The sequence below is a fragment of the Cupressus sempervirens genome, chromosome 3, assembly GCF_028749045.1.
Source record: "Cupressus sempervirens isolate cs-2001-9-10 chromosome 3, ASM2874904v1, whole genome shotgun sequence".
Taxonomy (NCBI): domain Eukaryota; kingdom Viridiplantae; phylum Streptophyta; class Pinopsida; order Cupressales; family Cupressaceae; genus Cupressus; species Cupressus sempervirens.
Window position 1 is genome coordinate 548779971 of NC_143120.1, and position 23748 is coordinate 548803718.

Here is a 23748-nt window from a genome sequence, read left to right on the forward strand (position 1 = left end):
ATATCCCAACTTCAGATTGCAAATCCTGAAGTTGGCCTCATAAAAATATTGTTTCTACCTCTTTTACACAACAAGACATCTCCACAATTTCACATCTCCATGGAGTGTGCCTGATGCCTCCTTTGGTGCTGCACATGAGACGCCTTTCCTCTGAAAGTCCACATCTCCTTCGAGTGTGTCTAACGCTTCCTCAAGTGTTGTAGAAACAATCACCACTAATATGTTTGGACGTCTTTCCTTCAAAATTCGACATCTCCTCCGAGTGTCTCAAATGCCATTCTGGAAATCCTGCCCCCCCTCACTCAATAGAAGGAAAATCATGTAGCCAAGCCCTCTCTTTTCTTCAGAACACAAATCTATCAATTCCCCTCTTATCTTTAGGGAGGAATTGGCCAAGCCCCAACTTTACAGGGACACAAATAGGTGCTTCTCATGCAATAATCATCTCTAAGCGAGAAGCTAGCTTGAGATGATAAAAAAATCCTCCAACCTCCATTTCCTCTAGCCTCCTATTTTATTCACAAAAAATAGGATATGGTCATCCAAAATCCATCAAAGGCACTCTTCTCCCCATTGATTAACCCGCTCTGATACCACTGTAACAGGCCCAAAGAATGTGAAACTGAAAATATAAAATGAGAGAGCAACAATATAAAATGCTGAAATTACTAATTCAGATCATTCGGATACACACAGACTTGATACTTTAAAAATGACATTGAAATGATACTGAATAATATACTAGAATGATATAATGATATTGAATAACATTGAATAATACTGAATCAATTACATTGATGTCTAGGCATCTTTATAGTTTTATTTTCCCTTACAACAATTGCTTACGGGAATAACTTCCCAGCAACTAAATATTGAACTGATTTTATTTATCTAATCTAAACACAAAAACTAACCTAATTAATGAAATAAACCTAACAACAATTTCATAGACAAAGTAGCCAAATATTTAGACCAAGTCTCTCAAATTGAAGCCATGAACGAGCTAAAATGTTTGAAGGTTGAAATTATGATTAGCAAAATTAAAATTTACTTTATTGCAACATAAAGGTGTTTGATGAGTCGCTACAAGCATGCCAATTAAAATACAAGTGTTTTAAAGCCTACTTGTTAGCCGTACAAATAAAACCATGTTTAGACAACTCTAATTGTCAGCCATACAAATAAAATCATTACATTTCACTATATTATGCACCGTCTCCCTCAGACACCTCACATAATGTAAAATTTGGTTATTCAATTGTCCAAATAGTACGCCCCCCCTCTTGTTTTATTTACTTTCTTTTATTTTTAAATTTTTTTATGGAGGGTTCAGATTTGAAGTGTACCAACCAGCGAAGTTCACCACTGATTGCTCTTTTGATTACTAATTGTTAACAATAATCTAATTGTGAATTTAAATTTAATTTTTATGATGTCTTATTTTCAACAAATAAATCATGTAATTATAAATTAAATTAGATATATATTAAATTATATTTTCAACATATTCTCTATTCTAATAATATTATTTCCTATCTTAGAAATTAATTTAATTATTACTATTAAAAAATAATAATGCATAAAAATGAATTATTTAAATTATTTTTTAAAATCTTTATATATATATATATATATATATATTCAAAATTTAATTGTGTATATTTTTATTTTTATTTAACTTTGATTATTTTTATTGTATTCCTATAAAATAAATACTTCTAAACTGACCACAAAAATATCACCTCTTTTATCTCTCATTATGTACCACTTCCTATCTCTTTATATATCTGTATTTTTTTCTTGGTCGTTAATAGTAATTTATTTAATAAAATACTCGGGAGGAACATGCCACAAAACACAGATGGAAACAAAGGTTCCACCATCCCAAATACCATTACAGAAACACAATAGAACCCATACAATGAAAGAAACCATACAAGAAAGAAACAAAGCTAAACCCCACGATTTTTGTGGGACTGAGGTATCATATCAAGTTTCTTTGAAAAATTCACCACCTTTCTTTTAACCACTTGCCATCCCTTTTCCAATCTAGCTGCCTTTGCCTGTCTCAGCACCTCATTTTCACCAATGTCATCTCCACAATCCTTAGCTAGAATTTTCCCTGCTCACCCAAGATTCATCCCAATCTACTCCATCTTGTTTCCCTTAATTTGTCACTCTCAACTTCTCCCTTCCATATGGGGTAGCCACCTTCAATTGAATAACTTGCCCAATTTTGCAAGAAATATCCCTCTCCCTCCCATGGGAGGTCCTGCACAAGGGGCTCTTCTAGACCATTAGCATCTGCCACCACTTGAGAGAAACTTTGATATTTCTCCAATTTCTTCTCAACTGTATAATACTGATTTGTAACATCCTTCTACCATGTATAGGTATTTGTGGCTTTCCCCTATTCATAATCTATTGCAACAAGACCGATTTGAAAACACCTTTGCTTTTGAAGGAAACCATTCGTAATCTATAGATTGAATCCAATAACCTTTTATCGATTTTATTGATATTTTAGCTGGAAAACCCTCAGCTAAATCCATTTCAACCAAGGTGCACACGGAAGTAGAATGTAAAAGACTTGAAGAACCTTCATCCATCATAGAATCAAACTAAAGATGAAGCGACAGATTCGAAAGTCAAACCCATAGTGGGACCTTATCAAATTTCTCTGAAGTAAGAAAAAAATATGGGTGCTATAGTTTCAACATCAAAGAAAACTTATCTTCCCATCACCAAAAATCTCCACACAAAACCCTGTTCTTATCCTAAACATTTTTGAACACAACAATAAAAAACCCCTTTACAACCAAGTAAATGTGAACTCCACCATCAAGAATAGGTTCGCACTGCCTTGAGATCAGTGCTTTACGACTAGGCCAAAAACCACGAAAATGACCAAAAACACGCAAATCAGAAAAAATAGAGAGATTATAAGCAATCACCACCTCATCCTCAGTGAAGACATCTGCAATAATCAATTTTGTTGACGGACTTAAAGCTAACCCTCATCCACTCAATTGCATGTTGTCTCGGTAGGGATGGGGAACATTGTTCAAGCCCGTTATTGACTCAACCTCACCTTGACCCTTTTTTGGATGGTTCCTCTTCCAACATCCACCATGCACACCCAAAGAGGGCTACCACTCACCCGCCTGTCGCTGGCCCTTGTGCATGCGTCCCCTATTATCACTCTGAAATAGACCTACAATGTTCAAGCTTGAGTGGTGTCTATTCACACCCCCAACCCTATCAAAGCCTCCCGTGTCATCTGCCAAAGCCTTCAAACCGTGCGACCCACCCTTAGCATCCCACTTCGAACCACCATCCAAGGATAAATCACCCTGAAGAAACCAAAACTCTGGTTTAGACATACACAGTTTGAGTGGTGTCCCATCCCCATCGTGCTTATTGAAGTCACTAGATCAAACATGCAATGCCCCTGAAATCCTAGCTCCAGTTGGGAGCATGCAGCTACGCAACGCCATTCACATAGCCAAGGATTTTAGCTTCAACATTTTGACCGAGACTACTATTATGTCTCACTTAATATATCTTTATTAACATTTATCCTACTGCCCCCTTTTTATACATATCACCCCCCTCATTTCATATTTGTCCCTCTCCCTCTCCTCTTTAATATCTTCTCATGTAATCACCTCTCCCCCCCCCCGCTCTCTCTCTCTCATCTTGCAAAATTTGTCTTTACCTCTCTGTTTAGCTCCCTCTCTCCAACTCTCTACCTCTCTATTTATTTCCTTCTCTTCCTCTCTGTCTTCATCTCCATGTCTCTCCCTTCATCTCTATACATGACTTCCTCTATATCTATTTGTCTGTCAATCTCCCTTCCTCTCCCTCTTCATGTGCATCTATATTTCCACTCCTTCATTTCCATCCCTCCATATTTCTTCAATAATCTCTTCCTCTATCAATATATCTATTTCTATCTCCTTCTTCATACCTCAATAACCACCACACTAAAGGCAGGAATTTTGGCACTTGCACCCATCTTTACAAAATGATTAAAGATCTATTAAACTACACTTTGAAAATTACAAGAGTGTAGTGAAAGTAGAAAAAAATGAAAATGAAATTAGTAACTTAAAAGAAAAGATGATCATTGTTAAATTATGAAATTAAAATTCACAAAGTTAAAAAAGTATAGGAATATAAGTGTACAATACTAATTAGCCAACTACATACCCCCAAAACACCATTAAATAGTCATCACAAAAACATCATAACCAACCACCTATGAATATATATATGTTCATCCATTTAGTTAATTATGGTAGATTTCTTAAAGTTTGGTTTCATAATTAATTTTTAGTTGCTTTAATAGACTAATTTGGCCATAGAATCATTTGTGTGAAAAATCATAAATGTAGTTGTATTCATGATTTGTTGATATGAAATTTCTATTGAAAATGACCCTATCATGATAATTAATAATATCTTTTCCATAAATTTATAAGTAAGGTTCATAACAATTTTATGTTAGATACAACAATATTTAATGTTGTTAAATTCATAAGTACCCTATTAATGAAATAAATTCCATTTAAATTAAACATTACATAATTAATAAAAAAAATAAAACCCAATTATATAAAATATATCTCACCAAAATTAATCGTTAAATATACCAATATTAAAATACCTAATTCTTAGAGTGGACTCTACTCTTCTCCCACATTTTTGACATAGGCATGTTGGTTTAAACACCTCCCCTTCGCTTCCTCTAGGCAATTTCTCTTGTTCTGTCCTTTGTGATAGTTTTGGTACCAAATCCAAAGAACCATTTCCAACTCAGAATTATTTTTTTGCTTTGATGGAGGATCGCCTACCTTCAACAAAGAGGAAAGTGGTTTCATTTTCTATCCCTAATAATTCAAAAGATGCTCCAATGGGTTACTCTGCTAAAATGAGGAGAATTGAGGGGAAATTATCTCAAAAAGATGAAGTTTCAAACCCTAATGCCAAACCTAGGAATGATCGAATATGGGTTTTTCCTATTAGCTCTTCCTACAAAGCTTTTGGGGCTAATGTTGTTCCACTGGGAATCAGAAATAGGGATTCTTCCTTAGTTCGAATCTCTCCAAGAAACCCTAGTGAGGATAAAAATCATAAGATCAAGGATCAAATTCCAATGTCAAAGGCAGGGATTCAACAAAGCCACTCTAAGGGTTATCAGATCTCGCTTGCCAAGGAGCCCCAAACCCTCATTATTAATGATATATACACTAATGGGTTATGGGATTATAGTGATTCAAATGGAATTTTGTTAAATGGAGTGGTGAGGATACATTTGGAACCCTAGTTTGGGATTGTCTTGAATCATCCTACAATGACCAAGTAAGAATTTCTTCTCTCAAGAATAATGTTTTTTTCATTGATTGTTCTCCTTTACATTTAAGAAAAAAATTAGTATATCGAAATCTAATCTTTCTAAAAGGTTTCCATTTAAAATTTATAAGATGAGAACCAAATATTAGCCCATACTCTTTTAACAATGTTAAAGTACTGAAATGAATTCTTCTTAAAGATGTCCTAGTAGAATTATTACAAAGTGTCATTCTTTGTTGAATAGGCAATTCCTGGGATTGTTTAGAGGTCTGGAAAAGGATTTTATCTCCTCAAATAATGTAAAGTTGTTGATTGAAACAAAATTTGCAACTCTTTTTTTTTCATTGATTGTTCTTCTTTAGATTTAAGAAAGAGAAATTACTGTATGAAGACCCAATCTTTCTAAAAGGTTTCCATTTAAAATTTATAAGATGGGAACCAAATTTTAGCCCATACTCTTTTAACAATGTTAAAATACTGAAATGGATTCTTCTTAAAGATGTCCTGGTAGAATTACTACAAAGCAACATTCTTTGTTGAATAAGAAATTCCTTGGGATCATTTAGAGGTTTGGAAAAGGATTTTGTCTCCTCAAATAATGTAAAATTGCTGATTGAAACAAAATTTGCAACTTTGAATTTTGAGCAAAAAAGGTTAATTACAAACAACTCTCTTTATTACCTAGAACCCGAAATCTATAAAGGCAAAATTTTGGAAACTATCATTTGGCAATTGCCCCCATGCAAGAAATGCAATAAATCCAAGGATTCATTGGGGATTCTGACAACCATCTAGGACCTCAATATCTTCTTCAATCCTTTAGGTGAAGGATTTATTTTTTTTGATAAACCATCCCTTCCTTCAGAGGGTGATCATGGGTCTCCTCTAGATCCCATTATAGAAGAAGGATAAATGATTGAGGATAAGGGGTTTATGTAAATGGTTCATTTAAACTCTCCCTCCATGGTTTACGTTGACATAGGGACTTCTAAGGCAATAAACCATTTCCCCCCTATCTAGGATCAATCTCAAGGGTATAAGGAAAGTTTGTAAAGAGAGTCTTTGGTGATCCCTTCCCCTCCTTAGATCTAGAATAATGAGGAACTTGTATTTGCAATGACCACTCATTCACCTTCTGGATCAAGGGCTTATTTATCTGAAAGTAGTAATATATCCTCTAGCCATGGGTTAAGTAAGGCAAAAAAAGAGGCTTTCTATGAAAAACACACAAAATATCTCATCAACAAATTTACTGTGGAATATGTCAAGATCTCATTGTTGAAAAAAACAAACTAATTGAGGAAATCCTTAAGCTAGGAGGAGAAGGATACTCTCATAAGGATATAAAAAATGATGTAATAAGCATATACTCTCATAAAGATATCAAAAATGATGTAATAAGCATGGAAGAAGCCAATAATCTAAGAGGAATGGAACAATCCTAGAAATCTTTGTCTTCTCCAAACTTAGCAAGGATCACCCCAAAAAGGGGTAGAAAATCCCTCAATGAGCTAAGAACTCAAGATGCAGAGGTTGAAGGCTAAACCAAATTAACCAAACTATTTGATTTAGGGAAGGGAAAGCTCCTTCCCAAGGAGAAATGAAGGTCTTAGAAATGAAGGTCTAAGTGAATATAAACTTGATGTAATGATTATCTAGGAAATAAAAATGAGTCACAATGAGCTAGAAGCTTTTCAAAGAAGACCATGCTTTAGAAATATCTTTGGAAGCTTGACTTTAGGAGCTTCTGGAGGTCTAGCAATCATTTGGAACCCTCAGAGGTTCAACATCACTCCCCTGAGAAGTAAAAGATACTATTTATCTTCCCGAATCAAGTCTGTTAATTCCAACCTCCACTTTACTATGATTAACATTTATGGTTCCATTCTCATAGTGGATAAAATAAATCTATGGTATGAAATAGGTTGTTATATGCAACCCTTACAAACCCTTTGTTTACTAGGAGGGGATTTCAATGCAGTAACCTCAACTTCTGAGAAGAAGGGTGGTATAGTAAAGGTATCACACACATCAATGGATTTTAATAATTGGATAACACAATTGAATGCCTTGTTAGAGATAAAATCCAAGGACAATTCTTTCACCTAGAACAATATAAGGCATGGCTTCAATCAAATTGTAGAAAAACTAGATAAGTTTTTTATATTGGGAAATATTCTTAATGGTCTCTCTCATTTGGATGCTGAGATTTTTTTCTCTAGATTAGATCATTGCCATGTTCTCTTAAATCTGGAACTTAAGAGCATTGCAGTTAGAAAACCATTTAAATTTGAATCTATGTGGTTTAAGGAGGAATCCTTACTTAAACTACTAGAATAATAGTAGGCTAACTCAAAGGTTTCTGGTTCAAAAATGTATAATATTGTCCAAAAACTTAAAATTATTAAGTATACCTCATTCAATGGAAAAAAAAATTAAATTTGTCAATATGTTCTCTACCAAGGCCAAGATTGAATTTGATGTAGCCAAGGTTAATCTAGAAGTCATGAAACAAGGGATGGATGAAGGTTTGTATATCAAAGTAAAGAATCTAAGATTGAGATTGGAATGCATTTTAGCTAAAGATGAGATCTTCTTGAAATAGAAATCTAGTGAAACATGGTTAAAAGAGGGAGATAGAAAAACCAATTTTTTTCATATTAGTACCAAAGTGAAAAGAGCTAGTAATAAAATCTCAAAGATAAAAAAACAATGAAAAAATTATGCTAGAAAAACCTAATGATATTGTGCATGAGGCAGTATCATATTATGAAGGAATGTTGAACAATCTTGAAGGATCATCTTTAACAGTTCAAATTCTTTCCTTTTAAACATTCCTAAACTAATCATAAATGATCAAAACAAAATTTTACTTAATAAAATTTCCAAGGAAGAGGTTACAAAAATCCTCTTTCAAATGGACCCTGAAAATCCCAAGGGCGAGATGGCTTCCCAGCTTGTTTCTTTCAAAAGAGCTCGCACTTTTTAGGCAAAAAAGTCACTGAGGCCTAGTGGAAGGGTTTAGAAACTTATGAGGATTTCTCAAAGCAGATAACCACACTTTTCTTTCTATTATTCCCAAGCAGGACTTTGTGGAATGTTTTAAGGATTTTAGACCAATTGCATTATGTAACACATTATAAAAATTACTATCCTAAACAATGGCTAATCGCATGATAAAACTCCTTCCTCTCTTTATCAATGAAGAACAAACTGGTTTCATCCTGAGGAGATCCATTTATGATGGGATAGTCATAGCCCAAGAAGCCATCTACTCTCTTTGGTACAACAGCTCCCCTAGTATGCTCATCAATTTGATATAAGAAAACCTTATGTTAAGGTGAACTAGAGATTCCTATGTAAATATTTTGAAGCCTTTGGCTTCTCCAAGCAATGGATCAATCTAATTTTTGAATGCATTTCCACCCACAAATTTTGTTACTAGTTAATTGTACCCTTAAGGGCTTCTTCTCACATTCTAGGGGAATAAGGATGGGGGACCTTTATTTCCCCCTTCCTTTTCATCATTATGTTAGAATCCCTAGGGAGAGCTTCCAATAGTTTAAAATCTAAACATTCCCTTAAATGAATTCAATTATCCAATGAGGAAGAGACAACTACTCATCAACAATTTGTTGATGACACTATGCTGTATGGGGAAGTTAGTATTAAGGAAACTAAGGCTTTCAAATAAATTCTTCAATCCTATATACTAGCATCTGGTTAGAAAAAAAATTTGTCTGCAATTTTCTTCTCTAACATCAGGGAAGCCCTAAAAACTAGAATTTGGGCATATAGTTAGAACAAGGTAAAAGAGTATCATCCAGTTGGGATACTCTTATTGGTAACATCAAAGCCAAGATCCAATCTTGGAAAGGTAAATAACGCTCCTTGGTAGGAAGACTTACCATTCTCAAATATGTTCTATCTAGTATTTTAGTTTTTCAACTATCATTTCTAAGTCTGCTAGCCCAAAAAAGAGATAGTATCAACAAATTTCTAAAAGATTTCCTATGGAAAGGGTTAGAGAGAAAGAAGAAAATATGATTCCTACCTTGGTACAAGGTCTTTCATCCTAGAATGGAGGGAGGATTTGACATTAGAAACATGAAGGATCAAGCCATGCCGCTAGGGACAAAGCTAATTTGTAGAATGATCCATTACCCGAATCTTAAATGGGATAGAGTGCTTCTCAATAACTATCTCAATCCAAACGATCCACTTAGTATTCTTAGAACAAAAACTCCACCAAGGAAACCAAACTTGTGGATTTAATCTTAACTATAGATTCACCATTCTTAATAAAGTAACCTATAAAATTAGTGAAGGAGACCAATTCCAGTTCTCGACAAAATCTTGGGAGGGTATCAGATAATAGTTTAACATAGCTAATCTACAATCTCCAAGAAGGATCTTGGAAAATAGCCTGGGTTTATATCTAATAAATTATGTGGAAAAATATGATAGCTCATCAGAAGGGTGGAAGTGGAAGTCATTCTCATCTTACAATATTCCTCATAAGGAAGTTGTAAACCTACAGAAAATCCTTATGGAAATAAATATTACCTTTACTAACCATGAAGATATGTTGATCTGGGATGGTTCAAAGATTGGTGAATATAACTCCAAAGATGTATATAAATATATTTACAATCTTAGACATCACCCTGAGGTAACACTACCTCAAGCTCTTTGTTGATCTCCCTTATGCTTGCCCAAAGTTGGAGCTTTTTCCTAGTTTGCTATTTAGAGAACCATTTTCATGACATATAGAATTAGAAGGATTGCTTTCAAAGGGCCATATAGATGTCCTTTTTGTGAAAATGATGACGGGGATGCATGCCATATTCTTCTAAAATATACATATGATGTGTCCATATGGAAATATTTTTGCAATAAAATGAACTATGAATGGGCTCTATCTAACTAAATCTTATCCTTCTTACACTCTTGGCCTAAAATGAATTCAAATTGTATATTTAAGGGATTATGGATCATATCTCCTTCCATTATTCTTTCGGAATTATGGAAGTAGATGAACAAGAGAATCTTTAAGACGTTAAGCATGCCTCATGTCTCACTTTCCACAAAATTAGAGGCTTCCATTATTGAAATATTGAACAGTGAAATATTGAATCTTAATGGGACAACATGACCTCTTAGGATGACAAGGTGAGAAATATATGGCTTGATCTTAAACTCCCACCTTTTCAAGGGAAGGGAGGGATTTTAAGGAGAAAAAGGATCAATGTGTTTGGACACCCCCTATAACAAATTGGGTCAAACTTACTTTTGATGGAGCCTTAAGAGGTAACCCTGGAACAATAGAGATCAAGTGTTGTATTAGAAATAATCTTGGAGAGCTTATTGCAAGCTATCCAAAAGCAATAGGTAAGGCTACCAATAATGAAACAAAAATAAAGGTTTTGATAGAAGGACTTTGGATGTGCTCGAAGCTTAACTTTAATCAGATTGAAATTGAGGGCGATTCAACTACCACTAGTACATTTGGGCCCATTTTTTGACCTTTATTGGTCAAAATTTTGACCCATTTTTTACCAAAGTTTGACCAAATTCGACCAACATATTGGTTGAAATTTTTTTGGTCAAAATTTTAACCAATGGACTTGTTGGTTAGAATTTTGACCAATGAAGGTAGAAATTTTTGATCAATAAAGGTAGAAATTTTTACCAATGAAGGGGAACAGTTCGACTAATGGATGTGGAGATTTCAACCAATGAAGGTAGAAATTTTGACTAATGAAGGTTAAAATTTAGACCAACGAAGGTAGAAAATTTTGCTGGAGAAGGTGGAAATTTTGACCAATGAAGGTAGAAAATTTTGACTTGTGAAGGTAGAAATTTTGACCAACGAAGGTAGAAAATTTTAACAAGTGAAGGTAGAAGTTTCAACCAATGAAGGTAGAACATTTTGAACAATGAAGGTAGAAATTTTGACCAATGAAGGTGGAAAATTTTGAGCTATGAAGGTAGAAATTTCAACCAACGAAGGTAGAAAATTTTGACTAGTGAAGGTAGAAATTTTGACCAATGAAGGTGGAAAATTTTGACTTGTGAAGGTAGAAATTTTGACCAACGAAGGTAGAAAATTTTGACCAGTGAAGGTAGAAATTTTGACCAATGAAGGTAGAAAACACCCAGGCGTTGGTAGAAATTTTGACCTTTATAGGTCAAAATTTCTACCAACGCTTGGGTGTAATTTTTTTTTCAGGCATTCTATAAAACAATTCACATGCCTTGCATATGATATGACATTTTGCATGCATTATGCACTCTCTCATCTGGCTGATGATGGATTACAAAGAGTGATATGAAACAATGATGCTAAAAAACACACACAATCAAATCCAAAATGAACTTGCATTACAAATGGATTGTGGAAATTTGATATTGTTTATTTTGCATGCATGTCCACTAGGACAATCACAACTTAAACATATGATTTTCCTGGTGGATATGCATGCAAAATTAATAATATTAGATTTCCACAATCCATTTGTAATGCAAGTTCATTTTGGATTTGATTGTGTGTGTTTTTTAGCATCATGGTTTCAGATCAGTCTTCATACTCCATCATCAGCCGGATGAGAGAGTGCACGATGCATGCAAAATGTCATATCATATGAAAGGCATGTGAACTATTTTATAGAATGCCTAAAAAACATCAACAATAACTAATTAAACTTTCGTAAACACTAACAGTAACTAATATGCTTCTTCATTAATATGCCTGATACAATAAGAAAACTTGACAACTATGCACAAAAAGTTATACGCTAAAAGGAAATCATTTAGGAGATATAGAATTTGATCAACCATATGTTAAGATTCTACAATTTGTATCACTTGCCTGAGTCTAATAGTTGAGAATAAGTTTGTCATCCTCCCTACAGTATGTTTTGATGGCTTGCACATCCACAAAAGTTTCAGCGTCTTGAATTTGTAGAATATGAATTGTTTGGTAGCGAGTGGAAATGATTGACAATAATCCCCTTTATTATTCACTATGCGTATAATCCCACACACCCATTTGATCTTGAATAATGATATGTATTGAATGTTGAGTGTTTGTGCTGAGTGCTCGAAAACCATCCATTTCATGCCTTCATTTGTACACAATGTCTTTCTATTTCCCTTCTACTTGCACACCCATTTCATTTCATATGACCATTTGAAAATTTTGTCACTCTAAGCTCTCAACTTTTTCCTCTTGATTGATTATCTGATAACTGCTGAATGAGAGCTTTGCGATAAGCTATAGGCATCCATCAAAGCATAAAGGATTTTGTTAGACGGTGTAGATGAAGTAGTAGCATTTTCCTTGGGAGACATGCTTGCAAAATGGAAGCATAGATAAGTCATGTGAACTGTTTGACAAGATGCTTGAACGTAATGTGGTCATCAAAAGTCATGGTTGCTAGATATGCACAAAATAGATATATTGAGAGAATATATTTGTTTAAGTTGCAATTGCCCTAGTAGACATGCAATCAAAATGTGGAATCCTAGACAAATAGTTCAATTGAATCCTCCTCCAGGAGGAAGGCTACAACAAATACATAGTTCAATTGAATGGTCTATAGATACCATCAGGATTAGCATTTTGAACAATCCATCAGGATCCTATTATGTATTGGCCACTATTCCTAGATGATTTGTAGTCATATGCGTCATGTTTGTGGCATCACATCTCACCACACTTATCGTTGTATAAAGTTTTATGTCTCTACCAATAGGGATATTCAACCTGCAATAAGTTTGATAGCTAATATTAAAAATCTCTAACTGCAATTTTGAAATAAAAGCTCCACTAAGTAGCCAACAACATTTCATCCATCTTTTATATAATATTGAGCACAACATTTATCATATGTGTTTTCTATCTCAAGGAGCTTAACTAGACTAGCATTGGGTTGACGATGGCCTAATACTACCTTGTTTTGAGACTGCTACAACTATTAAATCTTGTAGTGATTCGTACTGTTACCTACTTTATTAAAGGTTCTAAGATGGGTTATGTACAGAATCACATTTGAATTTTTTAGACTCCTTGCTTGGAACCATATTATAAATAACGATTCCATGTATTACTAACAAACCTACACACTATATATGGAAGTACACCTAGTTCTAAGGCCGACCAATGTTCATATAATTTAATTTAATGTCCATAATTCCTTGTCATATTTGCCTCCAGTAATGGTTTCATTCAATGCACACCAGTTTATATCATCTATATAAAGATGATTCTATTATCATTTGAGGACAATGAACAATAGAGGTGGAAAACATCTATTAGCAATTGGAGAATAGAAGTTGGATAAAGATATTAAGATTTGTCAAACCTATTTTTAGTTAAACAATAATTTCTAGCATATATCAATCTAATGGATCTATTTTATTATGAATCAATAATAGTTCGTTGCCATTTCTATTGGTCTGCCATGTGTGTTAGTTGAGTGGTCTATTTTAGCTGCTTGGTTAGATAACCGCTAATGGCATGCTTCAACCTTTGATTTTGTGGACTACCTTACTAATAGGAAGTTTGAGATTTTTTGCTGATTTTCATTATGTTCTCTGTGTGTATGTACACTTTTGTAATTTCCTACCTAGTCCCTTGATATTAAATTTTGAGGATCATATAATTTTTGTGTGTTTCTTAGTCTTCTTCTAATCTAAAATTTCATTGTAGAATCTGCTTGAAAAGAGAAGATATAGAAGACAAATTTTTTAAGTCCTGTGACTACCAACTATGGAAAGTCTTCAGAGATTGTGTAGTCCCTCTTATCCATTTCCTTCAAAAAAGCTAATGATGAAATGTCCAAATTGCAACATCACTCTTCGAATATTATTCATATGATACAAAATATAGACATGCCAATCTATACTTTAAAATCCTTTTTTCCTTTTGTAGTGATAATGATATATATTCTTTATTAAAGTTAATATTGATCTCTACATGTGAATGTACAAAGTGTTGGAAATTTGATTGAAAAACTCATCGTTGTTGAAGATCAAAGAGGGAGATTGTTGTAAAAGAATGTTTCAATCATTGTTTTGCCATTGATGTCAAACCTTCTATTTGTAGGTTTGATATTTTCTTATAAGATTCAAGTACTATCACTTATTTGATTGATAAAGAGGATTTGATCAACAAGATGTGACTGTTGTCAATCAAGATTGCACGTATAGCAAGATGTAAAATCTAGCTATCTTGCTGAAATAATGGAAACTCTCTCAGGTGGAAGTTGTCCTAAAATGAGAGAAGAATCTCTGAAAGCTAGGTCGGTTCCTAAATTGTGATAACCTAATCCTAAATTGTACTGGAGATAAGGGTAAGAAATGAATGAATAATGAAAAACTAATCTAAATGAGGTGATACACCAATGGTTTTGAATGTAACTTTGACCACTTTAGCACGAACTATGAAAAAGACAAATTGATTCACAATACTCAGACAATCACGTAATCACAAAAGTGTTTCTATGTAAGGATTGGAACTTCTTACTTTGAAAGGGATACCTAACTTTCACCAATTTTCTGCAAGAAAACAATAATCACAAACATAGACCTACAATCACATGTATCACGATTCAAATCTGCAACTAGGAATGTAACTATAATGAAGGCAAACACAACATTAAAGTAAGAAATTCACAAAATTGCACAAGAATCTATGAGAAGGAACCACTGAATCTCTATAATCAATGTTGGAAAAATAATCTCTGCTACAAATGCCCTTACAATCAATTCAAAATCTGCAAAGTGCAAAAATTTGAATTCGAAAGAAGGTCCTCCATAATGAGGTGAAAATACAATATATAGAAAAATAACCCTAACTCGGATTCCAAAATCATGCCTAGGAAAATTCACCAAAAATTGGTGAAAATAAAGAAGGAGCCTCTGAAAACTGAACTCAAACACCTGCCTAACTACTGGATAACTCAAAACTGCCTCTAACTCTCCAAAATCATGCACAAAAGATCAAACTCAGATGCATTCAGTAACCCACAAAGATAGCATGTAAAACTGCTCCTAATTATGCAATATATGCATAAAATAAGCCCTCAATCTAAATTGTATGCATAACTGATCTCAATTGCTCCATAGGATGCTTAAAAAAAATCATCAACTCACTCACAAATCTGCATGTGAAACACGAATCGAACTTGGCCTCAAAAATATCCCCATATCTAGGCGTTAACTGAATGTCTTCTTTCCCCTTCTAAATATAGCTCTCCAATTTTATCTCCTTGCATTTAGGCATTAAGCTCATATAATTCCCTTTAAATAATAAAATCAATGATTTTATAATTATAATCACTTGATTTTATCATTTTTACAATCATATCTTTTATTATTATTTAATGTTAATGTGTTTGTCTTTTATTTTTTATCAATAGACACATTAATATTAAATATAATAAGGGGAATTTTTTTTTTTCATTTTTATTAATATTAATATGTATATGTTTTGTCATATTAATATTAATAAGAATAAAAAGAATATATTAAATTATATAACTTTATTGGCTTTATATGCATGAAATGATAATTAATTTATTTCACACACATAAAACTTAATAAAGTTTATCCTTATAAACCGCATGACCACAAATTGTGGTATGGACCCGAAATGCGATTTAAAAATAGCAAAGGCAAAACTTTGAAATACGTCCAAGGAAAAAAGGGTAAATGATCTCACTTTGTCTTCATTTTCACTTTGTTTTAGCTCACGTATGGAGGAGGAAAGAGGGTTTAAAACCCTAGCTGCAGGCATGGATATCTTGCAGATTTGGGCACCATATCTTGGTTCTTTGGCTACGGGTTCATGTTTTACTTGCTAAGGACTCCATATTCTTGCGTGAGGTAGTGGATTTTCTTTGATATTGGGTGTATCTCTTCATGGTTGTAATCCTTTTTTTGGTGAGCATGAGTTTATCATGTTGTATGGCCACGAATTTTTCTTTGCTGGACGTCTTTAGATTAGAGTTTACTGTGGTTATTCCTTCTCCATATGGGTTTAATCTTGGACTTATCTTCTTTGGAGATGCCATGATTTGTGCTGAACGACCTCTCCCTTCTTCTATGTTATGGCCGAATTTCTCCTTGGACAGCTTTGTATCTTTCATACTATGAGAGCTCTCATATTTGCTTGAGGGCTGTTGGATTTTTATCTTAGACAACAACTATATGCTATTTCTTCTTGTTGGAGGTTGGATTTGAGTTCTTGGCCATACTGGTCATCACATTTAGTTGGACAACCCTTCATGATCTTGTAGATTTTCTTCTAAGAGTTATCTTTGGACACCATATTCACTGGTGTGAGCCTTTGTTGGGTCTACTTTCTACTGTTGGTAGTCCTTTTCATAGCACTGTATGCCTTCATCATGAGTTTATTGCTGGGTATGTGCTTTTTTGCTATTACCAAAAACATGCTCCATACAATAGTATATTTTACTATTTCTAGACTCAATCTTTTCTTTGAGATTTATGGGTTCTTGATTTGTATCATTTGATACACATTCGTTGATGAAATTTCAACAGTTTGCATATAGGAAGTGATTTTCTTAACCCATTTGGTCATACATTTGATGTTGTGTATGAATTTGCTTTGCTGCTACCAAAAACATGCTGTGAATACTCCATTTTATGGCTTTTTACTAAATATTCGAAACTTGTGCTGTACGTATTGTGAAAGATCAATAATCTAAAATTCTCTTGTTGCTGTTACCTTTAAAAAATATAGATCTGGATTAGACTTTGATATTTGTTCTGCCATCTTTTTTCTTGGTTATGCTTTGTTACTTGCTCATCAATCAGTAGCACTGTTTACTACTTCAATAATGACTATAACGCTTTACTCTTTATGCAAATTAGCATTACATAAATCTGTGACATTCTAGCACAGTTAGTTGTTATTGGAACCCATTCTCAGTCAAATCTGGTTGATCCAAACCTTTTGATTTAATGGCATCTTATTTTTGCATTTCTTGGGCTACTAAATCAACAACATGATTTCTTGATGTTATCCTTAAATGTAAAGCTTCATCTGAATCTGTACCTTTAGACTTGTATGATTATAATGATCATATAAATCATTTAATCTTTATAGTTATTCCTCTTGCTCAAAGATGCCTTTAGATATAAGTGATCTTTGTGATTAGCTTCTTATGTGAAATTCAACTTGCTGACACTCTTTGCTTTATTGTAGGTATTGTTGTAGTGTATCTGAATGTGGCTCTCCTTTCATATGTTTTTGTGCCTGAATATGTCATTTGCATTAAATGCTATCTTCCTTCACATTCAAGACCTGATTTCTTAACTGTCACAATTTGAATATTAATTACTATTCCATTCCTCTATAAATCTGATTATTACTTGACGATCATGCGAATGTGAATAAGATGAATACCATGAATTCATGCTTCTATATTTTTCTCATAGCAGTCTGATATGTCATATATTAACAAATAAATGCAACATTAATGTTAATACTCCTGTTTATCTGCATTATGTTTCCCTGTAGCACATCTCCGTTATTTTTTTCTATTGATTTGGCATTGATAATTATTTCTTGTGACTTGTGACTGATTGCATTAGTACTTCATTGATATATGCTGAAAAAATACTTGAAATTATTTTAACTTTAGACTTGCAACTTTATATGTCCTCTATGATTTGACCGGAAGGTCCCATACCTAAAACTTATGTATGCCCCCTCGACAGTTTCCTCTTGTCCTTCGCCTTTGCTGCTCCATGATTCAATCAAAAGGTTCCACGCTTGTAGTGTATGCATATTCCTTCAATGATCTCCTCAAAGTCTTTGGTGAGCTACATTGGTTTGACAGGAAGGTTCCATACCTGAAACTTATGTATGTCCCCTCAATAGTCTCCCTAATATCTTCTGTCTTTGCTTGAGCAAACTTAGCCAAAAGGCTTCATGCATGTAATGTATGCATGATCCTTCCATAGCCTCAAGTCTTCATACCTGTATCTGGACATGGAACAAACTCATTAGTAAAAAACATGTTTTTATCTCCTTCGGATTTTTCTTGCCTTCTTGCCTTTTAGCATAGTTATCTGGATAACTATTTTGTATAAACAATAGAGTATAGATGATAGGAAAGTTTTCTATTACTCAGTTCGTATGAACTGATCCATTTCTTTATTCATTTTTTGTAGATTTTACTCCCAGATGGAGATGCAGGATCAACCCTCTAGTGTTCAACGTAAAAACTTTCCATTCAAGCAATGGATGTCTTTCCTTTTTATCTCTTTTTTAGTACTTTTTTGTTTGTACATTGTGTTTAATTCAAATATTTATGTTAGGAGCTGAGAGCACTAGTAATATCTGAATGCATTGTATTCAAGTACTGTGTAAACATGAACACTATGTAAAAATATTTTTTGAATACTTTGAATATTATTTCAGTACTTGTATGGTTCCTATACTTTTCTCACTGCATTCTTTTAATTCTGTACTATCATTTCTCAGCAGCTAAATACACTTAGTTAGCAGATAAAATGTAATTAGTTTAGTGTAAAACATAACAATTTAAGAGGCATGTTAAATTGGTAACATTTTTGGTGACCTCTCAGTGTTGTTTGCCTGCTATACAATAATAGACTAGTTGTCTTATCAATCCATTGGGTATAGAGTCATCTTTAGCACTTAGAAAAATTGTACCTTCTCGAAAATTTAGAAAAATTGAAACTCTGAAAATTGGAACTTTGAAAACTGAAACACACTTGCTGAAATAAACACACCTCACTCCTGAAAACTGAAAAAAAACCGAAAATGAACTTTCCCAAACAAATCTGTTAGATGCCATAGGATCTTGTAGCTTTCTATTTTTGATAACCAGGATAGAATTGTATCAAAGTAAAGGGAAAAATTTGTTTCCTTTATGATCTCTTTTTTGTGATAATAATTGTATTGTGGTTGTGAAGATTGATAGCTGCTAGCTGTTATTACATCTCTCAGATTTGACTGAAAATTTAGTAAAAACTACTTGCAAAACTTGAACTATTAGCTTGAATGTGTACCTTATGTCATCAAAACAATGTGGTGTGTTCTTCATGATTGTACTAGGGTGGTATGCTGACTGTCTTGGAGTGACCATCCCTCCCTTTTTCAGTATTTCTATGTTATACACAGTGGTATATTAGTCTAGTATGATGGTGGATAACACATCATAGTGCTGCTATGGGGTAAGATATTCATTCGAGTCAACCATTATTCAAAACCAGAATGTATACTTGCTATTGTTCTAAAAAATATTCCAAAAAGACTTGTACCAACAATATGCTTGAGTGCTCTCTGATTTCTTTACAACTGAATGGCTGAGAATTACATCATGTCATCATGAACCTGCTACAAACCCGTGAGGTATGTATGATTCAAGGTATTGGAATTTGTTCCATACTCTGTATGATATGTATCTCATGTGTTGATGGCAGATTGATAATGATGTGGTGTAGTTTCCAGCTTTATTACTAACAACTAACATGCTGAAATTTGAATCTAAATGTGCTAAAAAAAAACTTATTGAAATCTGAAATTAAATCACATCTCTACTCTACTGTGCCAAAGCACTTATTGCAATCTGAAAAATACCTCAAAAACACCGCTTGAGGTGAATCCCATTAACTAGGATTTTCAACTCCTCTCCTTCAAGTGTAGATAGATGGAAATCATTGTGTTGCATGGTTCCGATTATGATATATGGACCAGCCCACATGGCATCGAACTTCGTATGCTTTCCAGGTCTACTTTTCAACTCATCCCATTTCAAGACTATATCTCCCAATTGAAAAACCCTTGGAGATGCCTTCTTATCAAATGTCCTTTTCATCTAATTCTGATGACTTTCAATCTTCTGCAATGCATCTCTCCGCTTTTCTTCTAATTCATTAAGCTGATTTAGCCTTGTTGTCATGGGCTCTTCATCCAGCATATCAAGTTGGTACATGAAATCCAATGCTGGTAGCTCTATTGAGACTGGTAACCTGGCTTCTTTACCGTAAACCAGTGTGTATGGAGACATACTTGTTGATCTTTTAGGAGTAATCTTATCAGCCCACAATGCTGATTTTAATTTCTCATGCCAAGAATGCTGATTTCGCTCTAATGTTCGCTTGATAATACGAATTAGGTTCTTATTGGTGGACTCTACCTATCCATTACCCTGTGGGTAATAGTTAGATGATGTATTCAAGTAAATACCTTTTTGGACAACCCATTCTGCAATCTTATTTCCTGCAAACGCAAGGGCATTATCTAAAATAATAGAATCTGGAACTCCAAACTTGCAAACCAAATCTTCATAAAAATTCAATACAACACTTTCGTTTGCATCTTTGAGAGCTACAACTTCTGTCCACTTGGTAAAATAATCTATGGCCATTAATATCCAGCTATGCCCTACACTTGAAGGTGGATTAATGACACCAAAAAAGTCTAGAACCCATTTCATAAATGGTTGGTCCACATGAATAGGCTTCAAAGGAAGTGCAACCAACCTTTCTTTTCCAGCAAACATTACGTACTTCTGACACTTTCTTACCTATAAATGAGAATCCTTAAATACATTGGGCCAATAATAACTAGCTTTCATTATCTTAAGAGCCATAGCTCTTGGTGAGAAATGGCCTCCAGCTGGCCCTTCATGAAACTGATGAAGGATGTGGTCAACCTGATCTGGTCTATCACATCTCAAAAAAACACCTGGTAAATCCCTTTTGAACAAAATATCATTCAACAAACAATAAGGAATGGCTTACAGCCTGTAATACCTTCATTTTGCTTTGTCTAAACCTTCAGGACAACGTCCTGTCTGTAAGAAATTGACCATGTCATCTATCCAATCATTCTGATCATTTAGAAAAATAGGCTTTTCTTCATCCTTCTGAACTAGAACAACATCTAAATCTTTGTTAAACTCATTCTTTCTTGTTTTAGCAAGCTGTTCACATAGGCCCTCACCTCTTACTAGCTTGGTAACCTTGATTTCAATATTGTATTTCATAGCTTTGGTAATCCAGCCAACCCTCTTGGTATTTAGATCCCTATTCAGCAAGAAATCTTTGACTAAAGGATGTGCAACCATTAGCTATATTTTATTATTTGAGAGCATTTGTCTGAATTTTTTCAGACTTCTTATGACAGCAAGGACGTGTTTCTCTACAAATGAATAATGCAATTCATAATCTTTCAGTCCTTGGCTAAAAAAAGCTAATGGCTATTCAAAGCATTCATCATTCTGTTGTACTAACATGGCAGCAATGCTATCATTATTCCTGTAAGCATATAGAATGAAATCTTTTGAAAAATTAGGATTTAACAATGTAGGAGCTGAAGCCAATGCTTCCTTTATCTATTCAAAACTTTGCTTAGCTTCTTTAGTCCAGCTGAAAACCATACCTTTTCTAAGCATAGCTGTTAATGGTAACAACAATTCTGCAATATTTGGGATGAATCTCCTTATAAAGTTTATCCTACCAAGGAAGCTTTGGAGACCTTTCTTATTTAAGTCTAAGATAGCACTTACCCTTTCTAGTTCGATGGTGACACCTTCCTTGGAAACAATAAATCCTAAGAGCTTGCCTTCATGAACTGAAAAAATGCTCTTCTTGGGATTTAATGAAATACCGTATTCGCTACATCTCTCAAATATTATCCTTAAATGCTGAAAGTGATCTATTGCATTTTTAGAGAAAACAATAATGTCATCAAGGTAAACAAGAACAAACCTGTACATTAGATTCAAAAAAGCTTTATCCATGGCTTTCTGAAACATTGCACTAGTGTTTGACAAACCAAATGGCATCTTTTGATATGCCATTGTTCCCCATTTGGTGGTAAACACTATCTTATACCTGTCTTCTTCCTTGACAATAATTTGATTATATCCTGAAAAACCATCCAGCAATGAGAATCTCTTCGAACCTGAAACAACCTACAAGATTTGCTCCATTGAAGGTAAAGGATGCCTGTCCTTTAATGAAGCTCGATTGAAGTCACGAAAATCAACACATAACCTGATTTCACCATTTTTCTTTCTTACTGGAACCAAGTTTGAAACCTAGGAAGTATGCTTGATTGGAAAAATAATCTTGCTTTCTATTAACTTATTCAGCTCCTTAATCATAAGGGGTTCTAGTTTGTGATTAATTGGTCTTTGTTTCTGCTTGATTGGTTTTGCCCTTGGGGCTAAATCAATGGTATGTTGACATATGTTAGGATTGAACCCTTTAAAATTTGCATAACTCCAAGCAATGATATCCTAAAATTCATTGGTTAGATTGACAAAAAACTATTTTTCTTCAGGGGTGCATACCTTCCCTAGCTTCAATTTTTTACCTTCAGCAACTTCAATTTCTTCATAGTGTTCCTCCTTAATTTGCAAACTAGATTTTTCTTTTCTTAGCTGATCATCAGTATTGAAAATGGATTCTAAGGTAACCAATCCTTTTTGCATCTTATTTGTCCTTAGTTCAATAACCTAGTCCTCATATTGGTCCTGTAGCTTCTGCTGGTTTGACTGAGAAAACTTAGCCTCCTCTCTTATAAAATTTATTAGATGCTGATTAGAATCAAATACCTGCTAGCTTTTAGCGTTGTTAGGTACAATAGGTCTAATAATTACCTTTACATGATTCTTTGTTGTAATTTTTCTGATTTCAATTGGGATGTCATACTGTGCACCTATTGTAGCAAGCCTATTAACGTGCTTATTCTGATTTTTGGGTATAGATTACAGATTGAATGCTTCTAGCCCTTCAATTAGGTTCCAAACAACGTGTTTGTAAATTTTCAATAGGTCATTCTTTGTTGTGTGAACACCTCTAACTTGGTTTACAATCAGCTCAGAGTCCCCAAACATTGCAAATAGTTGACACCTCTCTTGATAGCCCATTTCAGCCCATGTATGAGTGCCTCATATTCAACAACATTGTTAGTATAGCCAAAAGTAAATCTGAAAGAGGCATAATGCCTTTCATTTGTAGGTGAGATCAACATGCAACCTCCTCCCGCACCTATCTTATTACATGAGCCATCAAAATATAATTTCCATACAACATTACTTTGTAGTTTTAGGCTTAAATCTGTATTATTCATGATGTTTGATAAGAAATTAGTGGTCTCATGGATAACATAATTGCCCAAACTCGGTTCTTCAACTTGTTCTTTCGTAATTTCAGCATTTTCCATAGCCCATTCGTCTAATAATATGTCAAGAACATTGTCTATCTGTGTTGTGGACTCATGAATAGAATTAATTTCTTCTTGATCAAATAAAACTGTTGTTGTATTATTTTCAGCAGCAACAACATTATGTTCAAGGCAATCCTTAGCGATAGGTTCAG

General features: G+C 33.9%; 1 protein-coding gene across 1 annotated transcript; it reads right to left on the reverse strand.

The window, feature by feature from the left end:
- Window positions 1-20234: 20234 nt before the first annotated feature.
- LOC149567594 (uncharacterized) lies at window positions 20235-20921 on the reverse strand. Its single transcript, XM_089816653.1, has 2 exons — window positions 20606-20921; window positions 20235-20506 (listed from the first exon to the last, which is right to left on the reverse strand). Exons 1-2 carry the CDS (start codon window positions 20919-20921, stop codon window positions 20235-20237), a joined length of 588 nt encoding a protein of 195 aa, XP_089672779.1.
- Window positions 20922-23748: the final 2827 nt, after the last annotated feature.

What these genes read in the sequence shown, in the direction of transcription:
- LOC149567594 (XM_089816653.1), bottom strand. Translation starts at nt 20,921, where the DNA reads ATGTTTGCTGGAAAAGAAAGGTTGGTTGCACTTCCTTTGAAGCCTATT. An exon ending in AGAATGGGTTGTCCAAAAAG is followed by an intron (nt 20,507 to 20,605) that starts GTATTTACTTGA and finishes AGCGAACATTAG; the next exon opens with AGCGAAATCAGCATTCTTGG.